Source organism: Cyprinodon variegatus, unplaced genomic scaffold (assembly GCF_000732505.1).
Source record: "Cyprinodon variegatus isolate N-32 unplaced genomic scaffold, C_variegatus-1.0 Scaffold895, whole genome shotgun sequence".
Classification (NCBI taxonomy): Eukaryota; Metazoa; Chordata; class Actinopteri; order Cyprinodontiformes; family Cyprinodontidae; genus Cyprinodon; species Cyprinodon variegatus.
The window spans coordinates 283721-304870 of NW_015151348.1; the positions used below are offsets into that span (position 1 = coordinate 283721).

Consider the following 21150-nt stretch of genomic DNA (forward strand, 5'->3'; position numbering starts at 1 on the left):
CTTTACTCTTAAAACGTAGACTGCAGCTGTGGAGCGCGGTTGCTCTTTTCTCCAAACGCAGACTGCAGCTGTGGAGCGCGGTTGCTCTTTTCTCCAAACTTTGGAATGTCGAGATTAAAGTCGCCACGATAGATCAACTTAATTCTCGAAATGGCGAGTTTAAAGTCGACACGTCGAGATTAAACTCAACATGACATTTCAACTTTATTCTCGAAAAGTTGAGTTTAATGTCGACATGTCGCCTTAAAAGTCGACATGTCGAGTTTAATCTCGTCATGGCAAAAATATTTTTTCCCTTCATGTGTGGCCCTAATACTCCGTCGTAGTTTTACTCTCATAGCCACAACATGTGGAAGTTTATTTTTTTGTACTTCCTTCCAGCCTCTAAGGCTCAATTTGTTCCAAATAGAAAACACATTCAATAATATTTTAGTTCCAAAAATCAGCTTTTAACTCAGAAGTGTCCAGTTCTGGAAAAGTGTTAAACATATCCACAAATTTTTGCCTGCTGGAGAGAGTGTTCCTCTAAATATGTAAATGTAGGACTTTGATCAGTAACACATATAATATATAAATTATTTGCATATAATTTGTTATAGTTATAAAACAGAAAATTTGAACATGTAAAATATTGGTAAAGGCATACTACAATGCACAAACAGTTAATTGTTTTATCTCCTGATTTAAATGTCCATTTGATGGTAGCATGTGGAGCCACACAATAAATGGTCTGATAACTCTTTTCCTCTAGCAATCTATATTAGTTCACCAATGTAGTATGCTATTATTTTACTTAAGGGATTAACCATGGGTTAACAATTTTTTTGCACACATTTAGTTAACTAATTTTGCCACTTATTGGTTGTTTGGTTTACTTTAACTTAATATACTTTTCATTTGACCTGTCAGTTCTGGGAGGCTGCTGTGTGGGCGTGGCCGGGGGAGTGAAGGAAGAAGTCCCTAATTGGACCCTTCCACTTGTTTTAGAAGAGGTGTAGGCAGGGTTTAGATTTTTCTATTTTGTTAGTTCTTTTGCAGTTAAAATTGAGTTTAATTACTTAAGTTCCTTTCTGTCACAGGTTGCTGATTTTGTATTGTATGGATTAGTTTTGTTTAGGCAGATGTAGATGTACTGATCAGCCAGTATATATGTTCCACTTGTGTGTCAGCTACTACTTCAGTTGCCTGTGTTTGGGCCCAGATTTATGTTAAGATTTCAGATTTTTTTTTTTTTTGCCATTAATAAAATTGTTGCTATTTTTCTCTCAAACTTCCCTTTGTTTTTCTTATTTTTTTCTCAGCTCAGTCCCTCACAGTTCATTATTATATTATCTCTACTCTGGTAAAAGATGCATTTCATGATTATTTAACAAAATAAAGTGTCAACAAAATATCTGGTTGTCCTTACTTTGGAGTGCTAGTTCAAACTATTAATGTGATATTTGTGTTATCTTACTAAGGACCTGATCTTTAAATATTTAGCCTCTTTATAGGTGTATTGATGTTTCTCCACATTAACAATATTTGGTCTACCTGTTAATTACACCCAGTACTTTGTGTTACAATGAGGGGGTTCTAAGAGAGAAAAGCAAAATTAAAGATAATAAATCAGTGGGCATAGAAGACATTTTTTTCAGACCAGTTTGGAATAAATCAATTATCAAAGCTATTCTGATATCCATCAAAGACGAACCTAGAGTCCTGTTAAAATACAGAGCGATCAGTCCGATTAGCAAAGGTTACAACATTTATTCAGCTGTCCTTAACCATAGATGTATGATGTAGTCTTGTGGATTGTTGGCAAATAAACAGAACAGTTGTAGGAAAAGTAGATATTGTATCATATTTATGTGTTATCTTCTGTAGTGAGAGCTTATTTGGAGAAGTACAGTACCCCCATTAGTTTTGTTGATTTCAGAAAGGCATTGAATCGTGTTAACCAAGAATTTGTTCTGTTTAAATTTCTTTCATCTGATATCAATGGAAACGATAAAAGCCCTTCATAGAGAACCCATTGCTTGTGACAAATTGAGAATTTAAGAACAGAATGGTTTTAATGCCTTTCCCGTTGAAATGATCTAGCACAGGAAATGAACAAACTAATCTTGGTCTTCCAATATAGAGGGCATCAGTTTCAGTGTTCTACTTTACATAGATGACATTGCTTTGATTGCAGAAAATGAACTCGATTTGCAGAATAAATTTGAAATATGAGGTTTTGTGGTATGAAGAGGTTTAGGTTCTCTGATACATAAAATGAAGGCCTGTTTGGATATTAGGATTTATTTATTTAGACAACTTGGCAAATCTTTGGTTGACAGAGTCTTGTTCTATGCTGCAGGACTCTGGGTCTATGAAGAGTTTAATGGTTGTAATTCTGTTCAGAAACATGCATTGAGGTGTTTTCTGTGTCTGGATAAGGATGCAGCAAAGGCTGCCATTGAAGGGCATGCAGGATGGGAGCCACATTTAATAAAATAAAGATGTGAAATGGTATGACTGGGGACCTGTCTTGTCAGTCTGCCAGAGGAAAGGCTAACCAAGAAAACGTGTCATTAAAAATCTTCAGCCCTAGTTTGAATTGGTGACATTTGTATAGGCAGATTCTGACATGCATATCCATCCATCAATTTTCTAACACGCTTATCTCAAGTGGGGTCACAAGGGGTGCTGGTGCCCATCTCCAGCTGTCTACGGGCAAGAGGCGGGGTACACCTTGCACAGGTCGCCAGTCCATCGCAGCTGACATGTATATAATGCTTAGAAACATTTTTCCAAAGTAATATACATTCTGTAAGAACACTATTACTTACAAGATATGAAGCTCAATGGAAGCAGGATACATGGAAGAAACCCAAGCTTATAAATTATGTTCAATTTAAAAATGGTTATTTGTAATGTGCTTAGAACTGGTACCTTACCTCTGGCTGTAGAAGTAGATTGATTTAATGGCACACTTCAACATTTATGCTTGTGTGAATTTGTTGTTGAGGATGGATTTCATCTTGTTCTTTATTGTCCTTTAGACTTTGCCTTAAGAAACTCTCTTTTTACTTCCATTTAGTTAAAAAAAATCCTGATATATTTTGAAAAGATGAAGCAGAGACTCTGTATGTGTAAAATTCATGCCTTGTTTTGTATTTTGTCATGTAGCTATTGTAATATATAGTTTTTGATCGTGTTTAATATTCCCATAAGGACTGAGCACCAACCAAGCCATTTGGTGCCTAAACAAACAATCAATTAATAGCAGGTATTGCGTTTATCTCCCTAACAGCTAAAAGCCACCAGCTTTTTTTATTGGAACTCAATCCAAGCGCCCTCCTCATTAAATTGTATTAATTAAGTTGTAGTTTCTGAAAATAGAGAAAAGTACGATTTTCCAAATGTGGCTTAAAGATGATTTAATAATACATTTTTTTTTTTTTGCTATAAACCTAAACCAAAACCGGCAACACCCCTCCTTCCCTATGTCCAAACCCCCCTCTGTTTTATTTTTATTGTATCAATACTAAAAATGCATCGCCAGGATTTTTGATAGCTGAGAATTATTTATAATGTATAAACCATATTTCTTGATTAGAAAATCTAAAACCAGCAACAAAGCATGCACAAATTTATATCAAGGACACTGTATTCTCACTGTCATCTATTGCATATATGCATTCGGTGGGCATGATGAGCATGTTACACTTACATTGTGTATGTAGAAGAAAATATTTTTAAGTGAAAGAAACATAAAGTTGGAGTTAAAGGTAAAATTATTATTGTATAGAAAATAAAAATGACAATAGTTAGGAGTATTATTCATATTGAATTTTATATAAAAGCATATGAATGGATACAGGAAAAAGTAATAAAAAGAAAGAAAAAGATGAAAATAGTGAGAGCTTAATTTCAAGATAAAAAAATTAATTATTAAACCTAAAGAAGCTCACCTTCTCAACTCCTCTCTAAATACCCCCCACCCTGATGACAGACGATAGTCTGACAGGGGCCACTGTCTCACCAACAATGACATAAGGCTCTGAAAAGCTGCATTTAGCTCCGCCCACTCCTCACAACACCCACTTGTCTCGAGATATTTCCAAACCAAGGTAGGCCCATATAATTCTGACCAGGAGCAACTCAAAATATGTTTTGCTGATGTTGCCAAGTGTAATAAAATTTACTTGTAACCCTTCGTACCTTCCAAGTCACTGTCACCCGTCGAGTGCCATTTAACAGCGTTGGTGTTGTCTTTTCTACTTCAGGAGGATGTTCAAGTTCTGTTGGAAAAACCAAAAGGAGAACATGTTGCCTTTATACTCAATATCTTGTTTTTAATTTGACTTTTTTTTTTAATCATTTGCCAAAAAATATAAAGACTGATATTTTGAGATCGGGGTTATTTTATTTCATTATAAGACATTTTATATATCTTATGATTAAAGTTACAGAGGAGTTCACTTCTTGTGGTCACAACTGCATGTTTACCAAAAAGTTTTAACCCCAATATAAGGGTGATTTTTATGTCTTTTTTGTGTCACATTTGAAAGTTTACATGTATCTTTACAGTTTTTTTTTCTGTACTAAAAGAAAGCATAGAGTAAAATTAGTTTACCTGCAGGAACTAAAAAATCTGGCGACCAGTTGCTCCACAGGGGGTTTTCAGCCTGGATGGACTGCACTCTGATCCGAACCTGGTAAGATGCATTCTTCAGGAGATTTACAATGATGAGCTTTTCTGTTTATATAAAAAGAAATACATTGTATTTGTTGTGCTTATGTTTATACATACATTGAATTGAATTCAACTTTATTGTCATTACACTGTTTCAAGTGCAAAGCAACAAAATTAACTCTGCATTTTATCCCCTTGGAGAGCAGTGGGCTGACATTGTGCGGCGCACGGGGAGCAGTGTGGGGTTAAGGGTCTAGCTTAGGGACCCAGAGTGGAGGCTGTGGGAGTGGGGCTTAAACTAAGAACCTCTGGGACCCAAGTGCAATGCCCTGACCACTAGGCCACCACTCTTCCATACATTGAATATCCACACTAATCTTTAGTAAATTGTTAGATGACAGAGAAGAAAGCACGCACTCCCACTGTATCAGTTTAGAGATGAAAATCCTGAACTTTAAATTGTGTTTATTGAGATTGTGGAAGGAAGCTGGGGTACCAGTAAAAAACCCAAATATGCCCTGGGGAGATATGCAAACGCTATGTTTAATTAGGCTAAATTTTAAACATAAACTGGAAGGCAACCCTGTCACCGTGCATTATAGTTTCCTGACTAGATTTCAGATAACTGAGTTTTAGTCATACGTTGGTAATAAATCTGACAGGAGTGTCGTTTTTTTTTCTAATTATGCAAATGTGTAAGAAAAAAAAAACAGACTCTTCGGAAATGTTGGATTAAAAAAAAACGAAAAAAAAAAAAACATTGACATGGATTGGAACTATTGCAACAGCTGAACATCCATGGCCCTGAATGGACAATGTAGTGTTTGAGTTTGTATACGCTTGTTTATGGATCAAATATTCCTTTTTCCCACATCATCTGTTTTTATGACACCGTGAGTTGACTTAATTCGCAAAAGAATGTCAATCACATGCAGCTGACAGAACAGATTGCCATTATTTATCTGTTTTATAAATGTTTATCACAAATGTTTGCTTTGATAGAGACTATTGGATTTAAAGAAGGCTTCTCAGGGCAGTGGGTAGTCCTGCCTTGCAGCAAGAAAGTTCCCGGGTTTGATTCCTGGCCTGGGGTCTTTCTGCATGGAGTTTGCATGTTCTCCCTGAGCATGCGTGGGTTCTCTCCGGGTACTCTGGCCTCCTCCCACAGCCTAAACACATGACTGTTAGGTTAATTGGCTTCTCTAATTTCTCCTTAGGTGTGAGTGTGTGCATGAATGGTTGGTTGTCCTGTTTGTCTCTGTGTTGCCCTGCGATGGACTGGCGACCTGTCAAGGGTGTACCCTGCCTCTCGCCAGTAGACATCTGGAGATAGGCACCAGACCCCACTCGGGATAAAGTGTGTCAGATAATGGATGGATGGATGGATGGATGGATGGATNGGATGGATGGATGGATGGATGGATGGATGGATGGATGGATGGATGGATGGATGGATGGATGGATGGATGGATGGATGGATGGATGGATTTAATGAAGAAAATTTTTTTAATCTTATATCAGTTTGAAGATGGAATATAGTCCTAACAAATGACCATGTCATTATCAAACCTTCTCTATTTGCTGGGGAGGTTCTGCTGTGGAAATCTTCCTGTGATCCTAGCAAAAATGTTGTGATGAGCTCTGCTCTAGTCTCATAGATAAACAATCCACTTTGCCAATGTGATCAATTGAGAGCAAAGAATTAAATTTCTTTGCTGTGTGGTCTTCAACATGATCTGTTTATGTGCCTCTGTCATTTCGCATACGGCCTTCCGGCTGCTATCCAGAAGTCGTTGTTGCTCCAAAAATTCCTCCTCTACAAAAATCTTCCAAAGAGACTGATTCCCAATCCCCAAACAGATCATAATCAGCTAAGTAGCTTATCATTTATTTGAAGGGAGAATAAGATGGAGTCCCAAACAGGACAGGTACCTGTTCTCCTTCCTCAGAAACCCCCAGGCCAGTCATGAGGATGATAGAAATAGACCTCATAAACAAAAAGAGGAGAAGGATCTACGGTAATAGCACTTATACCTCCAGAGGTAATGAGGAATTGCTTAGAATGGTAAGCCTTTTCTAACTCTATGACTTTTTTGTATTCTTTTGTAATTCTATAGGTTTGTAGTAGCCCACCCTTTTCCACATAAACCCAGGTCCTGCATGTTTTAGGTATTTCCTGTTGGGGTTAGAAGCATGTACTGAAGACATAATACTCAAAGAAATTCTAATGATGATATGCGCTAGAACAGATATAGTTACTGATAGGTCCTTTGGATCTATTTCATTTTTTTTTCTTTACAAATTCTGTCTTTTCTAATTATTCAAAAGCAATAAGGTCATTGCTTCAGTGGTATTGAGATAGGATCTCAGTTTTCTTTTGCTCAATGTTTTTTTCAAAGCAAAATACTCTAATTTTTACAACTGAAATCATCAGTTTTTTTTAGTTCTAATTTAGATTTTATAAAAAAAACAGTAATGTTAACTTAAATTATGTCAAAAATATATTAAATTCTTAAATTATGAATGTATATTGACCTAATAAGGCTTAGAATTATAATTAAACCTTATTGAATTGAAATTTCACTTCATGCAGCTATCTAAATATATTTGAATCCCTGGCCCTGTTTTTTATGTCATGCTTTTCTGTGCCCCTATAAAAACACGCTAGCCCCCTTCTGGCCCCCTAGTACATTTGGTCTAGAACCGCCACTGGTTAGAAGGGAGCCAGACTCAGTACCTTCTTGCTGAAAGACAGCAGTGCTACCAATTACATCGAAGTGTAGCTTTGCCATTTCAAGATACATTAATGTTTTTAGGGCAAATAAAGCAAACCAAAACCCAAGTATTATTCAAGCATAAACATTTATTTCGAAAGAATAATTGAAGGAATATTTGTGCACTCACGCGTTGAAGCCTCCCTGGTGGTATTTAATATTCTCTGTAAAAAAAAAACAAATATTATGATTGATTTATGAATATCAATAAAAATATATAATACATATTGTAAAGAAAAGCCTTAAATCTCACTTTTTCCCATGTTTCTGACAGGGGCTCATATTTCCTGAACGAGACCTCAGCTAAAGATGGATATTTAGACTGCCAACTTAAGCTGAGGTTGTTTCTCAACCAGGAAATAGATATATTTTGTGGTGTTTCATATTTAACTACAAAAAAAAAAAAGAAAAAAGAAAAAAAGAATCAAACACTGTGAAAATGTAGAACTCTGTGTCATTCAGTGTTGAAAAAAGAGAAGGAATGGCCTGTGTTACCTGTGTGTCTCAGTATCCCAGACCTTATAGGTGAGGTGCAGACGGAGTCTCCAGCATGAGCCTCCACCCAGATATCAACTTTATCACCAACTATCAGTATTTCCTCATTTATCTCCTTCCGGTTTTCCTTAATGTTCTTAAATGGAGTTGTTATAATATCAGAAGTGTCACTAACAAGAAACACACAAATATAAAATAAAATGAAAGGATCATCTAAACAACGTGTGCAACTGCATAAACTGAAAACATCTTAGCATATTATAACTGCAATCTATTTAACTCAAACTGATGCTTTTTAGTGTCATTCCATCAACATCATACACAATAAACAATGCTGATTTTTCTAAGCTGATGGTCCATTTTTGTTCATGAAAAAACAATAAAAACACATTATTGCTTAAAAATTGGATAAAAAAATTATCTTATTAACTAGTGTGGCCATGAGCACTGTCATTAATTCAGCTTAAAATTGTTGTTATGGACACAGTATTAGACTACAGTTGACCAGACTGAAAACCCATAACAGTGACAGGAGGCAATATTTTCTTTTAAGAGCTCTACTGGGATATTATCGTACCTCAGTTGTTTTCTTTCCCATTTTATCTGTTGCAGACTTGCTGATGTGTTTGGGATTAAAGACCTGTTGCATACATTCATTTTCGCATATTGTAGTTGTTAGATTTTCTCATATAAGAATAAATCAATATACGTCAGAGTTCTTGTTTGGCTCAGTTGCCCTCCAACACTGCGCTATACTGTTGGTATACAGTTTCTGTGTTGATATCTGCATTTAACTCTCTTCTAGCATGGTGCTTTGTGCTGTTAAGAAAATAATCTCTGTTTCTGTGTAATTTGTCCTCAGAAAAATGTTCTGGAAGTCTATTTTATTCAGCTGCAACGTTGCAAACCTTTTCCCAGACAGGTTTTCCAAGCAAGACATACTATGCTTTTAGTTTAAGGTTTTCCTGATTGTTTAGTTGTCTTTTTGTTTGAGATTCTCTGAGCCTGCAGCTTCTAAAATAGAGATCTTGGGATTGTTGCATTGCAAAATCAGACCCTGGTGTAAATCTTGCAGAGATATTCTCTCCTTAGAAGATTTCCATCTGTTTTTAAAGTTATTTTATTCTGAATCATTAACCTTTCTCTGTAAGATGATAAACTTTACTTTGTTTTAAAATAGTTTTTTAACCATCCATATTGACATGCAGTAGTAACATGGCATATTAATATTGCGCTGCATTCTACACACCATAAATGTGCCAACAATCTTCTTTCTAAAGATCTTCTGCCAGTGATATGATCAATAAGAACCTTTCGTCTTTAAAGTACTTAACTTTTTCCATGTCTTTTTGATACTATATTCATTCATTACCTCCCCATTCCAAAAGTTTACTTAGCTTAGCAACCTATATTAATTCAAAAAATACTTTCTTTTTTGTAGGAATAAACATCACACAGAGGACAGTATAGATTTTGTAATTGCACTACAAAAACAATCTAGAAATAAGTCAACTTTTCTTAAATTAAGTATATTAACCCTTAATTTGATTAGGTAAATAAGATGATTTGCCAATGTAATTAGTAGTTTTTACTCCTAAAATAAGATAATAAGCACTTGAAATAAGACAATGCAATATTTTTTCCTTATTTTAAATGTAAATTAACTTGTTCCATTCACTTACCTCCTCAATTCAAAAATTAATCCACTTATTTAAAAAAAAAGGCTTATCTAGATTTCGATTTTTTTCCAGTGTATAAAAAGAATTACAAGTGATTGTGAATCAAGAACTGTTTATTCGCCTGTTCCTGTTGTCACCTCATGATGACATTTCAGACAGCAGTTTATCGGCTTCACTTTCATACTAGAGGAAATGGTGACCTGTCCTCACTCTCTACAGAGAGAACTGAAAAGAGTTTATTAACACAATGTTCAATTTTTCTTTCAGTTATTCTGTTTAGGAAATATTGTCTCTTCAGAAGTGCTCTACTAGTACCAATCTGCTATTTAAACACTGAGCAATTCCAAAATAGTAAAAAAAAACAACAAACAACTGGACTTTGTTTTCCAAGTTTAAAGACGTTTTGCTTCCCATCCAGGAAGCTTTTTCACTTCAAAATGTCTGGATTAGCGTTGAGTTCCAAGCTTATAGAGTAACCCAACAAAGCATATTTATGGCTTAGAAAAACATTCAAATTGAACTCTGAGCAATACTTACTTAAAGTAAAGATCAAATGTCACATTAGTTCCATTTGGGCTGAAGTCCCATTCACAGATGTAAACAGTCTCTCCCTCGTTTTGTCGGAAACACAGAGGCATGGAGGGAGGCTCACATGTTGACCCTTAGGAGAAAACAAATTTATAAATCTATTTTGGATCCCCATCAGATACAGGCTAGAGTGTGACAGAGGAAAACTCAGATTCAGGTGTATGCATTTCTGGCTGAATTTTAGCCAAACCATTCAGTAAATAAAACGGTCTGCTTACACTATGTAAATCTTTATTTTGTTATATGGTTGTAGTTTTTTGTTTTAATTGCAAATTTGTGTTTCTTCAGATCTGCTTGTAGCGCTTTGGTTTTTAACCTATCTCCTAAAATTGATCTTTTTGTCTCATTCAGAAGAGTCTAAAGTGAATCTGAACAGAAACATGAATGTGACTTTAAACCAGCGTCTCGATAACAGGTTAAGCCATGTTTTAAATTTGATCAGTAGCACCTTACTGAGACAACTCAGACAGCGCACAGCGGATGTCACCTGCTATTGGAAAACCACATAATGCTGATAAGCAAACCAATGCTCTGCGGCTGACATTTTACTTTAGTCCGTTTGTCACTTTTACTCAGGGTCTAAAAATCTAGAATATAATTTTTTTGTCAATGTAAGTGTAAAATAAAAATACTTTTAAAGACAAGTTGACAATCTACCTTTGTTGATTGTTGCGATGAGCAGAAATATCACACATCCATGTAGTGCTCTCAAGTGCTGAAAAGTTTCCATGAAGTAAACTATAAAGGAGAAGGATTATCATAACTGAGTGTAGGAGAGTCCATGAAGTCAACCTGTTTTCGTGTAACTGGGTCGTGTTTCCCAGAAACGTCACATTTTCACATCTCAACTTATATGAGCTCGAGCAAAACCACAAAGAGTCAGGGGTGGGGGGAGCTTGTGTTCGTCACTCTTGCAGACAGACAGAGCAGTGACTCTTTGAAGTCTTTTCTTTATTTTTTCTATGCTCATTTCCCTACAATTATTTCTCTTTTCATACTTCCCATCAAAGAATCAGTGAAGCTGCAGTAACGGTGGAAACTACAGCAAAAAATTGCAGACACCTACATGTAGTGTAATGTGTCAACAGAGAGTGCTGCTTGCACACCTAAATGAGTTAATATGAGGAGGGGAAAAGTACTAAGTTCTCTTAATTTCTCAATTTTGGTGAGAACATGAACAGATCTGTGTAAATCATCTAGGTCAAAGAGCTTTTGTCTTAAGGACTGGAATTGATCCTTTTTTTTTTTTTTTTTTTTTTTTTTTTGCTTTTAAGGGCAACAGTATTAAATATTCCTCTTGGATTGTCAATCATCCATTAAAGAGCCCAAATACCACCTAAATAAGATAAACAACAAATTAGGCTTTAATTTTCTTGCACTGTTATCCATGAGCAAAACATTCGTTAGTTGTAATATATAAAGAGATTTGGTTTTTAAAAACAAAAAAGAAAATGAACATCAACACAATGTTATTTTATGTGACACAGAGTCCTGAAACCTGGATGATTATTGTTTCTTCCTTTTGTCAGCACATACACATTGTGCGTACCAGCTTTTCTCCACATCCTTTCGATCTGCTAGACAACAGCTTGCAAAGGACTGTTTTTGGGAAACGACAGTGAAACATGGAACTCTGGATTAAGAGGAATAGACCTCCGGCTCGTTAAACCCGATAATAAAATAAAAGTATTACTATCATAATGGGCTTTAAAGATCTGACCCACATGCAGAGAACCACTCGGAGACCAAGGGTAAAAGTTTAACAGGTTTATTGTAGGTTAGCAAACACTGATGAAGATTGAAACTCTGTGGGGAAACAATGCTGGAACTCAGTGGACTGGTGAACCGGAAACTTTGAAGGGGAGATCACAGTGATCAGTTCTGGGACATTGGGAAAATAGACTGAGGCTTGAATATTACTGGAGAGCCACCACTTTTGGGGGGCTCTTGGTTTTTCATTGGATCCAGTTTGTGGGGGTTTAATCCAGAGAAGAGGAAACTCGTTGGAGAGCAGACAGGCAGACATACATTGGACATACCCTTCCTCAGTGAGACTAAGTTAATCCTTCCAGGAATAGAAGGTCCAGGCTTACCCAGTAACACAGGAAGTCTTCCTGCCGAGGAACAAAGACAAAAACAAGTTCAGACTCAGAGAAACAATGCTAAGGTTAGACTCTGCTAATCTCAGTTTGTCTAGAGTACCCAATACTGGCAAACACTCTGGCGTCAAGGTGGTGACAGCCCGCTGCTCTAGTACTCCTCTGGTAATGACCCAACGAGGCGCAGGTGTATAGTGGAAAAATTGCAACTCTTCTTTTAGAAAGTAAGGTTGTATGAGCGATGCAAACAGAAACTTTTTAATAGAGCGTGCACAAGGACAAATGGGCTCGTACTTGCCCTCGCACTTGTTTATTAGACGTTCCCTCTTGGGAGCAGGTACCGGGGTGTGAATGTGCTTTTTTTTAAAACTGTATAGGGTCGGTCTTTTCAAAAATTCACGAAAATACTTTATTACACCTTTAAGATAAGAGATAAGTTAAAACTTTATTAATCTCACAATGGGGAATTTGCACAAAATAAACTTTATTTAAAAAAATAGCCTGCCAATCAGTATGAAGACAGTATTGCTTTTGTGCCATTTCTGTGCTATTACAAATAATTCAGTAAAGAATGAGCAACTTCAACAAAGATTTCACCAAAACTTGATATGTGATTATTTAAGGAAAGTTTTGACGTTATAATTTTTTTTATTTGGGTCCAGTAGTAGGAAATATGTAATTTATATCATTCTATTAACTTTATTTGAAATGGGTCCATTTGTACAAAGGTATCACCAGCATGGTAATGTCCTTGTGTCTCTATGCTTTTAATGCTCTTAATGATCTGTGTACATCTCAGATCTCTGATGTTCCACTGAATGACGGTTTTGTAGATGTGGATAAAGCTGGGGAGCCAAAACCATCTGAGTGTTGGGATCTGGAGGTCTGTCCACTTTTCTCCACCAGAGGGCGTTCTAAGTCTCCTGGAGCTGGAGCTGACTACACCACCTGCGGCTCGTTTGCTCATCAGGAGACCAGTACTTAAGGAGGCGGAGAGCTACACTCCGGCGCCAGAGTGTTTTGCCAGTTATGGTTAGCAAGCCTGAGCCAACCTGCCTGTCTGAATCTCTGACTCCCAGAAAGCCTGAACCTGAACCTAATCTGTTTTGTCCTCTCTGCTTCCCAGATTGAACCTGCCTGAAACCAGAAACCCTGAAGAGTTTCTCTGTTGGAAACCTGTCAGTCTGATCTCTGAAGAACCCTGGAGAATCAAACCTGTCAAAGACCTGCCTGCCCGCTCTCTGAAGAACCCGAAAGAGAAACTCAAATCAGAACCCGCCAACTCTCAAACCAAGCTCTGCCTCCACCAAGCCCTCAGCCTGCCGACAGCCTCTGGACCCTCCTGGTTCCCCCTCTCTGCCGCTCTGCTCAAACTCCAGTACAGGTACAGACCTGCACTCACTCATCCTGCAAATTACCTGGACTTCAGCTAACCACTCTGTCCCCCTCTGCAGTGAATCCAGTCGTGACCAGTCCTGGATCTGATAATCCCTTGGATCAGTTCTTTATTCAACTGTGTTGTTCAATAAACCTTTGAACTTTTTTCTCCTGTGTCCGTGTGTTCTGCATGTGGGTTAGAAACCTAAAACCAAAGATGACACTGAGCCACTCTGGTGTGATTAAGCCACATCTAGTGTTTGTTCAATCACAACAATCATCAGTCATAGGTTGCTGACTTATACCAATCTGTTTCGATTTCTGCTTTCAACCTGTTGACATACTGAGGCAATATGTAAAGGTAGCACTCAAAACAAGTATCAAAACAATGTGGGTAAAATAAGCACTGAACACGCAACCACTTTTCTCAGTAAATATATTTCTAGAGGTGCTATTGACGTGACATTTTCACCAGATCTCGGAACCGAACCATGCAATCTACACATACAAAAAAATAAATAAAATCAAAGCATAGATGTGACACAGGGAAAAAGTACTGAACACACTTACTGAAATGTATTCAATACTTTGTACAAAAGACTTTGTTGGGAATGACAGCTTCAAGATGCCTCCTGTATGGAGAAATTAGTCACATGTATTGCTCAGCTGTGATTTTGGCCCATTCTTCTACACAAACAGTCTTCAAATCTTGAAGGTTTTTGTTGGCCTCTTCTATGAACTCTGATCTTTAATTATTTCCATAGATCTTCGATTGGATTCAAATCAGGTGGTTAGCTGGGCCATTCCAGCAGCTTTATTTTCTTTCTCTGAAACCAAATGAGAGTTTCCCTGGCTGTGTGGTTGGGGTCATTGTCTTGCTGAACGTGTCATCTTCATCATCCTGGTAGACGGCAGCAGGTTTTAATCAAGGATATCTGTACATTTTTCATGTCATCCTTCTTCAGTTATTTGAAGTTTACCAGTATCATATGCTGAAAAACAGCCCCCCCACCTCCAAACTTCACTGTTGGTATGGTGTTTTTGGGGTGATGCCGTTTGACCTCGAAACACGTGTTTTATGGCATCCAAATAGTTCCATTTTGGTCAATTTTGTTCTATATTCAATAAATGACTATTTTCTAAAAATTATATAATGAAGGGAGATAATCAATTAATCCATGGATTTTTAACATTTTAAGTGTTCCTCAAGCTTGACTTAATGTTGTGCAGCAAACTTTAAATGAGCTTCAACATGCTTTTTCTTCAGCAATGGAGTATTGCATGGTAAGTGTGCATACAGTGCATGGTGGTTGGGTACTAATTACTTAATGTTTTCTTTGAAATATTTGTAGCTGCTAATTCCAGGTCTTTTTTAAAGCTCTCCACAAGTGGTTTTTGGTTCTTGGACAACTCTTCTGATAATTCCTTTCACTCTGTCAGAAATCTTGCAAGGAGTACCTGGTAGTGGTCACTCTATAGTGAAATTATGTTCTTTCCACTTCCGTAGCATGGCTTCAACAGTGCTCACTAGAACATTCAGAAGTTTAGTAATCCTTCTGTAACCAATTATTTTCAACAGTAAGGTTAAAAAAGGTCTTGAGAAAGCTCATTGGATGTCTCTTGTGGGGCACCAGAGGCACCCTTTTATAGGCCATCATTTAGGATTGAACCAGCTGATATTAATTTGCACTAATTACTGAGAGAATTTAGCTGGTGTCTTGGCTTTCCGTGCCTTTTTGCACCTCCCTTTCTTCATATGTTCAATACTTTTTACCTGTTCCATTTCATTTTATTACACATAACTTCATTTATGGACATCTATGGATAGATTTCTTTGTATGTGTGGGTTGCATGGGGAGTGGCGGCCTAGGGGTTAGGGCAATAGAACTTGGAATTCAAAGGTTCTGAGTTCGAGCCCCACTCCCACAGACTGCCACAATAGCTCCCTGAGCAAAACCCTTAACCCCACGCTGCTCCCCGGGCGCCCCACGATGGCAGCACACTGCTCCCCAAGGGGATGGGTTAAATGCAGAGGTTGAATTTTGTTGCGCTGTACTTGTGACAGCATAATGACAAGAAATTGCTGACAAGAAAACGTTGTATTGTTACCGACATCTGGTGAAAATGTCATGTCCATAGCACCTCTAGATATATATTTACTGAGAAAGATGGTGGCACCTTCAATACTTATTTTACCCGCTGTAAATATACTGTTTTTTTTTTCTTTGTGTTTTACTGTGTAAAAAAAAAATATAATTTTTTTTTTTTTGCAGTGAGAGGGTCCTGGTTCTAATTCCTTATTCTTGTTGGCCCTTGGAAATAGGAGCTGGCCCTATGAACAGTACAACGATAACATTAGGAAATGACTGAATAGGTGCAAAACCACACCACCAAAAGTTTTACCTTAAGGTGATTTCTACCAAAATAACCAATAACTTTAGACAGCTCTTTATATAACAGCATTGGTATGTTATCTAAACTGATGATTATTTCATTTTAAAAACTCTAACCAGGTTTTTGGTCCAATGAGCAGCTTTATGGGATTGTTTTAATTTGTAAAATAGCTTGGCAAACAACTTCCATCTAAAAAAAAATGTAATAAAATGCAATATTCAATTAAACCATGGATTTCTTAACATTTTGTACCCCCTAGAACACCATTTTTGCACTTGTAGGAGAGGGGCCAAATGTTATCAATTTTGTGCCCAAGTAAATTTTTTTCAACATGAATCGCATTTATTCTATATATCTTGAATAATATCCAAATGCAGGAAAGTACTTTAAGTTGTTTTGGTTAAGGGTTAACAATATGGTAGAATGACCGGAAAAATACAAATATAACATGAGCCTTTATAATAAGGCAATATATTGAGACACTGGCTCTTCCCTCAAACAATAATGAGGCCATTATGGTCCAAAATGACTTCCTCAATGCTTGCATGGCCTATAGCCATGTCAAGTGATGATGAGGTTTATTTACATGTATAATTTTAGAAATACAATTTTGTTTTTATTCTGTGCCAGAAATAGATTGCATATAAGCCTAACTTGCTACAGTCACATTTGAACTAAATGGCGATCTATGCAGTCACCACTTAGTCAGCTTTGTGCAAAAAGAAGATAATGCATTAGTCTAACTATGGTCTTCCCTGGGGGTCATGAAAGTTTTTTATATTGCCCCCCTGCAGTTTTTTCCACTAATTTGAATATCTTTAGATACACATTAACATGAATTCAACACACTGAAGTAAACAGATAAATGGAGGCAGAAGATGTCTTCCAGTCATCAATGCACACATTCAGTGACACACAGGAGCTCTTTCAAGCTGGGCACCGTTTCATTCACAATACCCGTTACATCAACAAGGAATCAGAATTAGAAATACTTTGATGATCTAAGGGAAAAATTACTTTTGTTACATGACCCCATCTGTAATAGAGTGACTATAGGACCAGTTCGATATAACAATTTCATATAATTAGGGGGTCCCCGCTCCATCTCACCATCAGTTTGGGGGTCCTTAGTCTGGAAAACATTGAAGACCCCTGGTCTAACTGATGCCAAAGTAAAGTGAGATCACATCCAAAGATTTTATAGTTGTCAAAATTATTTTCACTTTTTGAAGTTTAAAAAGCATCACATTTCCCTTTAGATGTTGAATAAGAATTCTTGTACATTATATGCTAGGACTTCCCATTAAAATGCATCCAAAGTGTTTTGAATCAGGGAGTTAGTTACTGATGGTTCAAAACCTCCTTGGACAACCCCATACCAAAAAACAGGAACTTTCCCTTTAAGAAACTGAACAATCAACATTTGGGAATCTTCACACATTTAAAACTTTTTTTTTTTTTGTGAAAGAAAATAGTCTATTGTTTTTTTGTGAAATTTGTAGACCACAACTTGATACTGTCACCGGATTTTTTTCGCTTACCGAAATACATAAGCGGTTTGAGGAGCTTCTGGGACTTAACTAGCGTCAGTTAAAAATGTCATGTGGGAAGTGGCATCTTCCTGTGACTCTTCCTTAAACTACATCCTTATTCTGTTCCCCATTTCCCGGCCATGAAGTTTCACTAGCAGCAACACATTAGTTTGAAAAAGGTTCCGACAAAAATAGAAACCTTTTAACTGACCAAATAACCCATAGTTTCTGTGCTACTTCTGAGAACCTATAATTGAAGCGGTTAAGATGGCAGAGACACGTGGATCAGGGAGGTTGACAAAATTCTGACAGTGCAAGATTATTTCCAGTAAGCAACTTTCAAGCTGTACTTTTTACTTGCAAAGTAAACAATCTGTACCACTATTTAGTTTCTGTTTGTGAGTAAAAATTTTTGGGAAGCCACAACATTTTTCTAGCTTTGTACGAAGAATTTAATTTGTGTAACAAAAGCATTAAGATATGAGCAGCACAATGGGATTAAAAATGTTGAGTTGTTTGGAGTGGCTATTAGTAGTCAGTGTTCGACAGCTTCTAAAAGTTAAAATAGATTTAATTTAGGAGAATCCTGAAGATGAAACTGTTTGAGTCTCGATAGCAGATCAGTTCTGGCCTCTAATGTGAAGACACGTAGAGGGGAAATGATAACAGTTTGCTATGATGAAAAGCTAACGTTGTATATTCATTATCAGTTATGTCATCGAGTTACCTATAATATTATTTATACTCATTTGATAAAGAAAAGCTGGGCGGTTGGTGGGGAAATATGAAATATATATTGTTTGGTGATTAGATTTTGTGGTAGATGCAGATGCAGTTGCAGTAGAAACTGAAAAATTTTAGTGTGCAGCCTGATTAACTGCTCTCAATCTAATAAAAAAAAAAAAATCATCTTAATTTTAAGATATATTCTTGGTCTGAGTAAGAGCCAATTATTGTAAATGGGGTTGAAAACTGAATGAAATAATATAAATAATAATGCTATTTATTTATTTGTAAACCACTTTACATTTGTAAAAAGCCTGCACCACAAAGCCAGCTTAATTTAGCAGGATTACTTCCAGCCTGTCCAGTTTAACCAATCCACGGCAATGGCAATCAGGATCACCGCTACCTTTAAGCTAGTTATCAACTCGGTAACTCAGTTGATCAAATCAAACATGGTGGCAGCATCAGAGAATCACCAAATAACACAGCAAAAGATTGTTTACTCTGTAAATGCACAAGTTACAAATCACTGACATTTAACACATACTGCATCCCAATCACTCTATTGCATATCAATCGATTGTTTATTAATCGATTGGAGTGAAGAGGACTTGGGAGCAGATAAAAGCTACAATAAAGCTGTAAGCTGATGGAACAACCGAGTCATTTTAATACAAGACGTGATCAATATGAGTGGAATTATTCTAATTATTGAGTTGTATCAGAACTCAGAGGGACAGATTGTTAAAAACTCTTGGTATTAAAATTTTCAAAGTCCTCAGATGCTACATTGAATGTACAGAAATACCTTAATAAATAAAACTTTTTGGCATTTCTGTTTCAGTCTCATACGGACTGTTTGCTTTACATGATCAATATTCCATTTCACAGTAACTTTATAGAATTCTTGGTGTTTATTTATTAATTTTTAAATTTTTTTACCTGCTGGTTTACATTAATCCCCCATCGGTGTGGCTTCAGTGTAACATTTCCCCTTCTCCTTTAGGGGATATCCCTTTGGCTCACTATTTAGCTTCATATCAATTATACAAGAAACAAGTGAAAGCGAGGCCAATGGTGCATGAATACATTATACAAGAAAAAAAATTAAGAATAGTTAAAGGTTGCTATGTGAAAAGGAGGAAAAAGAAATAAATACATTGAAAACTATTCAATTTGTTGAGAAAGTCTTTTGTTTTAACATCTCAACGTGGGATTCTTTTGGTCTCTGATGTTAAGTTACCTGTCTACACAACAAGTCTGTGTCATTCAGGATTTAAATCAGTCTAGTGCTGAACCAGAAAGGATGGCCCAGCTTCCCACTCTAATAAATTAGTGTGATCAACACTGTTGAATGCTGCACCAAGGTCTAATAATACCAACACTGTTGGATTTCATTGAACACATTGACAAGGACAGTCTCTGTACTGTGCTGAGCACAGAAGCCATGGCTGGAAGACACTGAAGAGGCTGAGCATTATTAGGAAGGTGCAGTGCCATCTCTGACTAGTGACCTTTCAAGGACTTTGAACGTTCCAAAGTAACCAGCCTCGGTGTCACTGTACGTAGACAGGCTTAAAATCAGGCTTTTTATTCATCTCCGTCTTTTCTCTAAGGTGAAACCGTTTTTATCTTATAAACTCATTGAACAGGTTTTACACTCTTTAATTTCTATTTGTATAGATTACTGCAATGCACTTTATTAAAGCACTAGCCAAAAAGCTCTTCGCATCTGCAGTTAGTCCAAAACTCAGCTGCTCCTCTTTTCACGGGAACCAGAAAACATCAATACATTAAACCAATTCTTGCGTATCTGCACCTGCCCCCTGTTCATTTCAGCATTGATTTTTAGATTTTATTTGTCTGTGTTTAGAGCTTTAAATGGGATCGCTCCTCATTACATTACTGACCTCCTCCAGATTTACACGTACTCTGAGGTCTGAGGGCCATCTTTAGCTAATAATGCATAACACAGGCTTAAAACCAAAGAGGACAAAGCCTTTTCTGTAATTGGCCCCAGACTTTGGAATATTTTGCCCCCCCATATATGAACAGCCTCTACAGTGGAGTGTTTTATATTTCGTCTTAAGACCCACTTTTACTCTTTGGCTATTAACACTGCATAGTTGTATGGTCCTTGTGTCCTTTTTGTTTATCTGCTAATTTTAAACTCTTACTGCTTGTGTGTGTGTGGGTGGGGGGTGGGGTCTTGTTTTACCTACAATGTGTGAGAAGTATTTTGTAAAATATCCTACATGCGACAACTTACAAGTACATATGGGGACATATAACTGGTCCCTATATAGTAAAGTTCTGTTCTTAGAGTTGGGGTTAGGTTTAGGACTAAGGTGTGAAGTCAGTTTAGATTAGGATTAGGTACATCTTGGTAATATTTAGGGTTAGGATGAGCGTAAGGGTATGGGTTAGGCCATATAAAATGAATGCAAGTCAATGAAATGTCCCCATATGTCATGAAAACAAAGCTGTGTGTATGTGTGTTGTTGTTGTTGTTTTTTGCTTGTTTTTCTGTACAGCACATTAGAAACATTTTTTGTTGTAAAGCGTGCTATATAAATAAAGTGGATTGGATTAGGTGTTTAATAGTTGAAACCGTTTTTTTTTTACTGATCTTACTGATGTAAGGGTGGTTTGAAATGTCCGTTTAATTTTGCAGTAACTAATTGTTCAAGTTGCTCTTTTTCAACAGATATTTGATCATTTATATTTTTAGGGCTTTGGGGTAAAACACCTAACCAAAGTGATGTGTTTATTATTACAGAATAATAGTGTTTGGGATTGCCCTCAAGTCAGTAAGTCAATTGG

At 36.7% G+C, this 21150-nt stretch overlaps 1 protein-coding gene across 1 annotated transcript in view; it reads right to left on the reverse strand.

Annotated features, from left to right (window-relative positions):
• Window positions 1–11040, reverse strand: part of il12rb1 (interleukin 12 receptor subunit beta 1) — a 22257-nt gene extending 11217 nt beyond the window's left edge. The window contains exons 1-7 of the mRNA XM_015397887.1: window positions 10857–11040; window positions 10149–10272; window positions 7933–8102; window positions 7691–7827; window positions 7568–7601; window positions 4604–4726; window positions 4189–4268 (exon numbers count right to left, since the gene is read on the reverse strand). Coding sequence (XP_015253373.1) covers window positions 4189–4268; window positions 4604–4726; window positions 7568–7601; window positions 7691–7827; window positions 7933–8102; window positions 10149–10272; window positions 10857–10929 — 741 coding nt within the window. The 5' untranslated portion in view covers window positions 10930–11040. The remainder of the gene's footprint in view (window positions 1–4188; window positions 4269–4603; window positions 4727–7567; window positions 7602–7690; window positions 7828–7932; window positions 8103–10148; window positions 10273–10856) is intronic.
• Between the last annotated feature and the right edge of the window lie 10110 nt (window positions 11041–21150).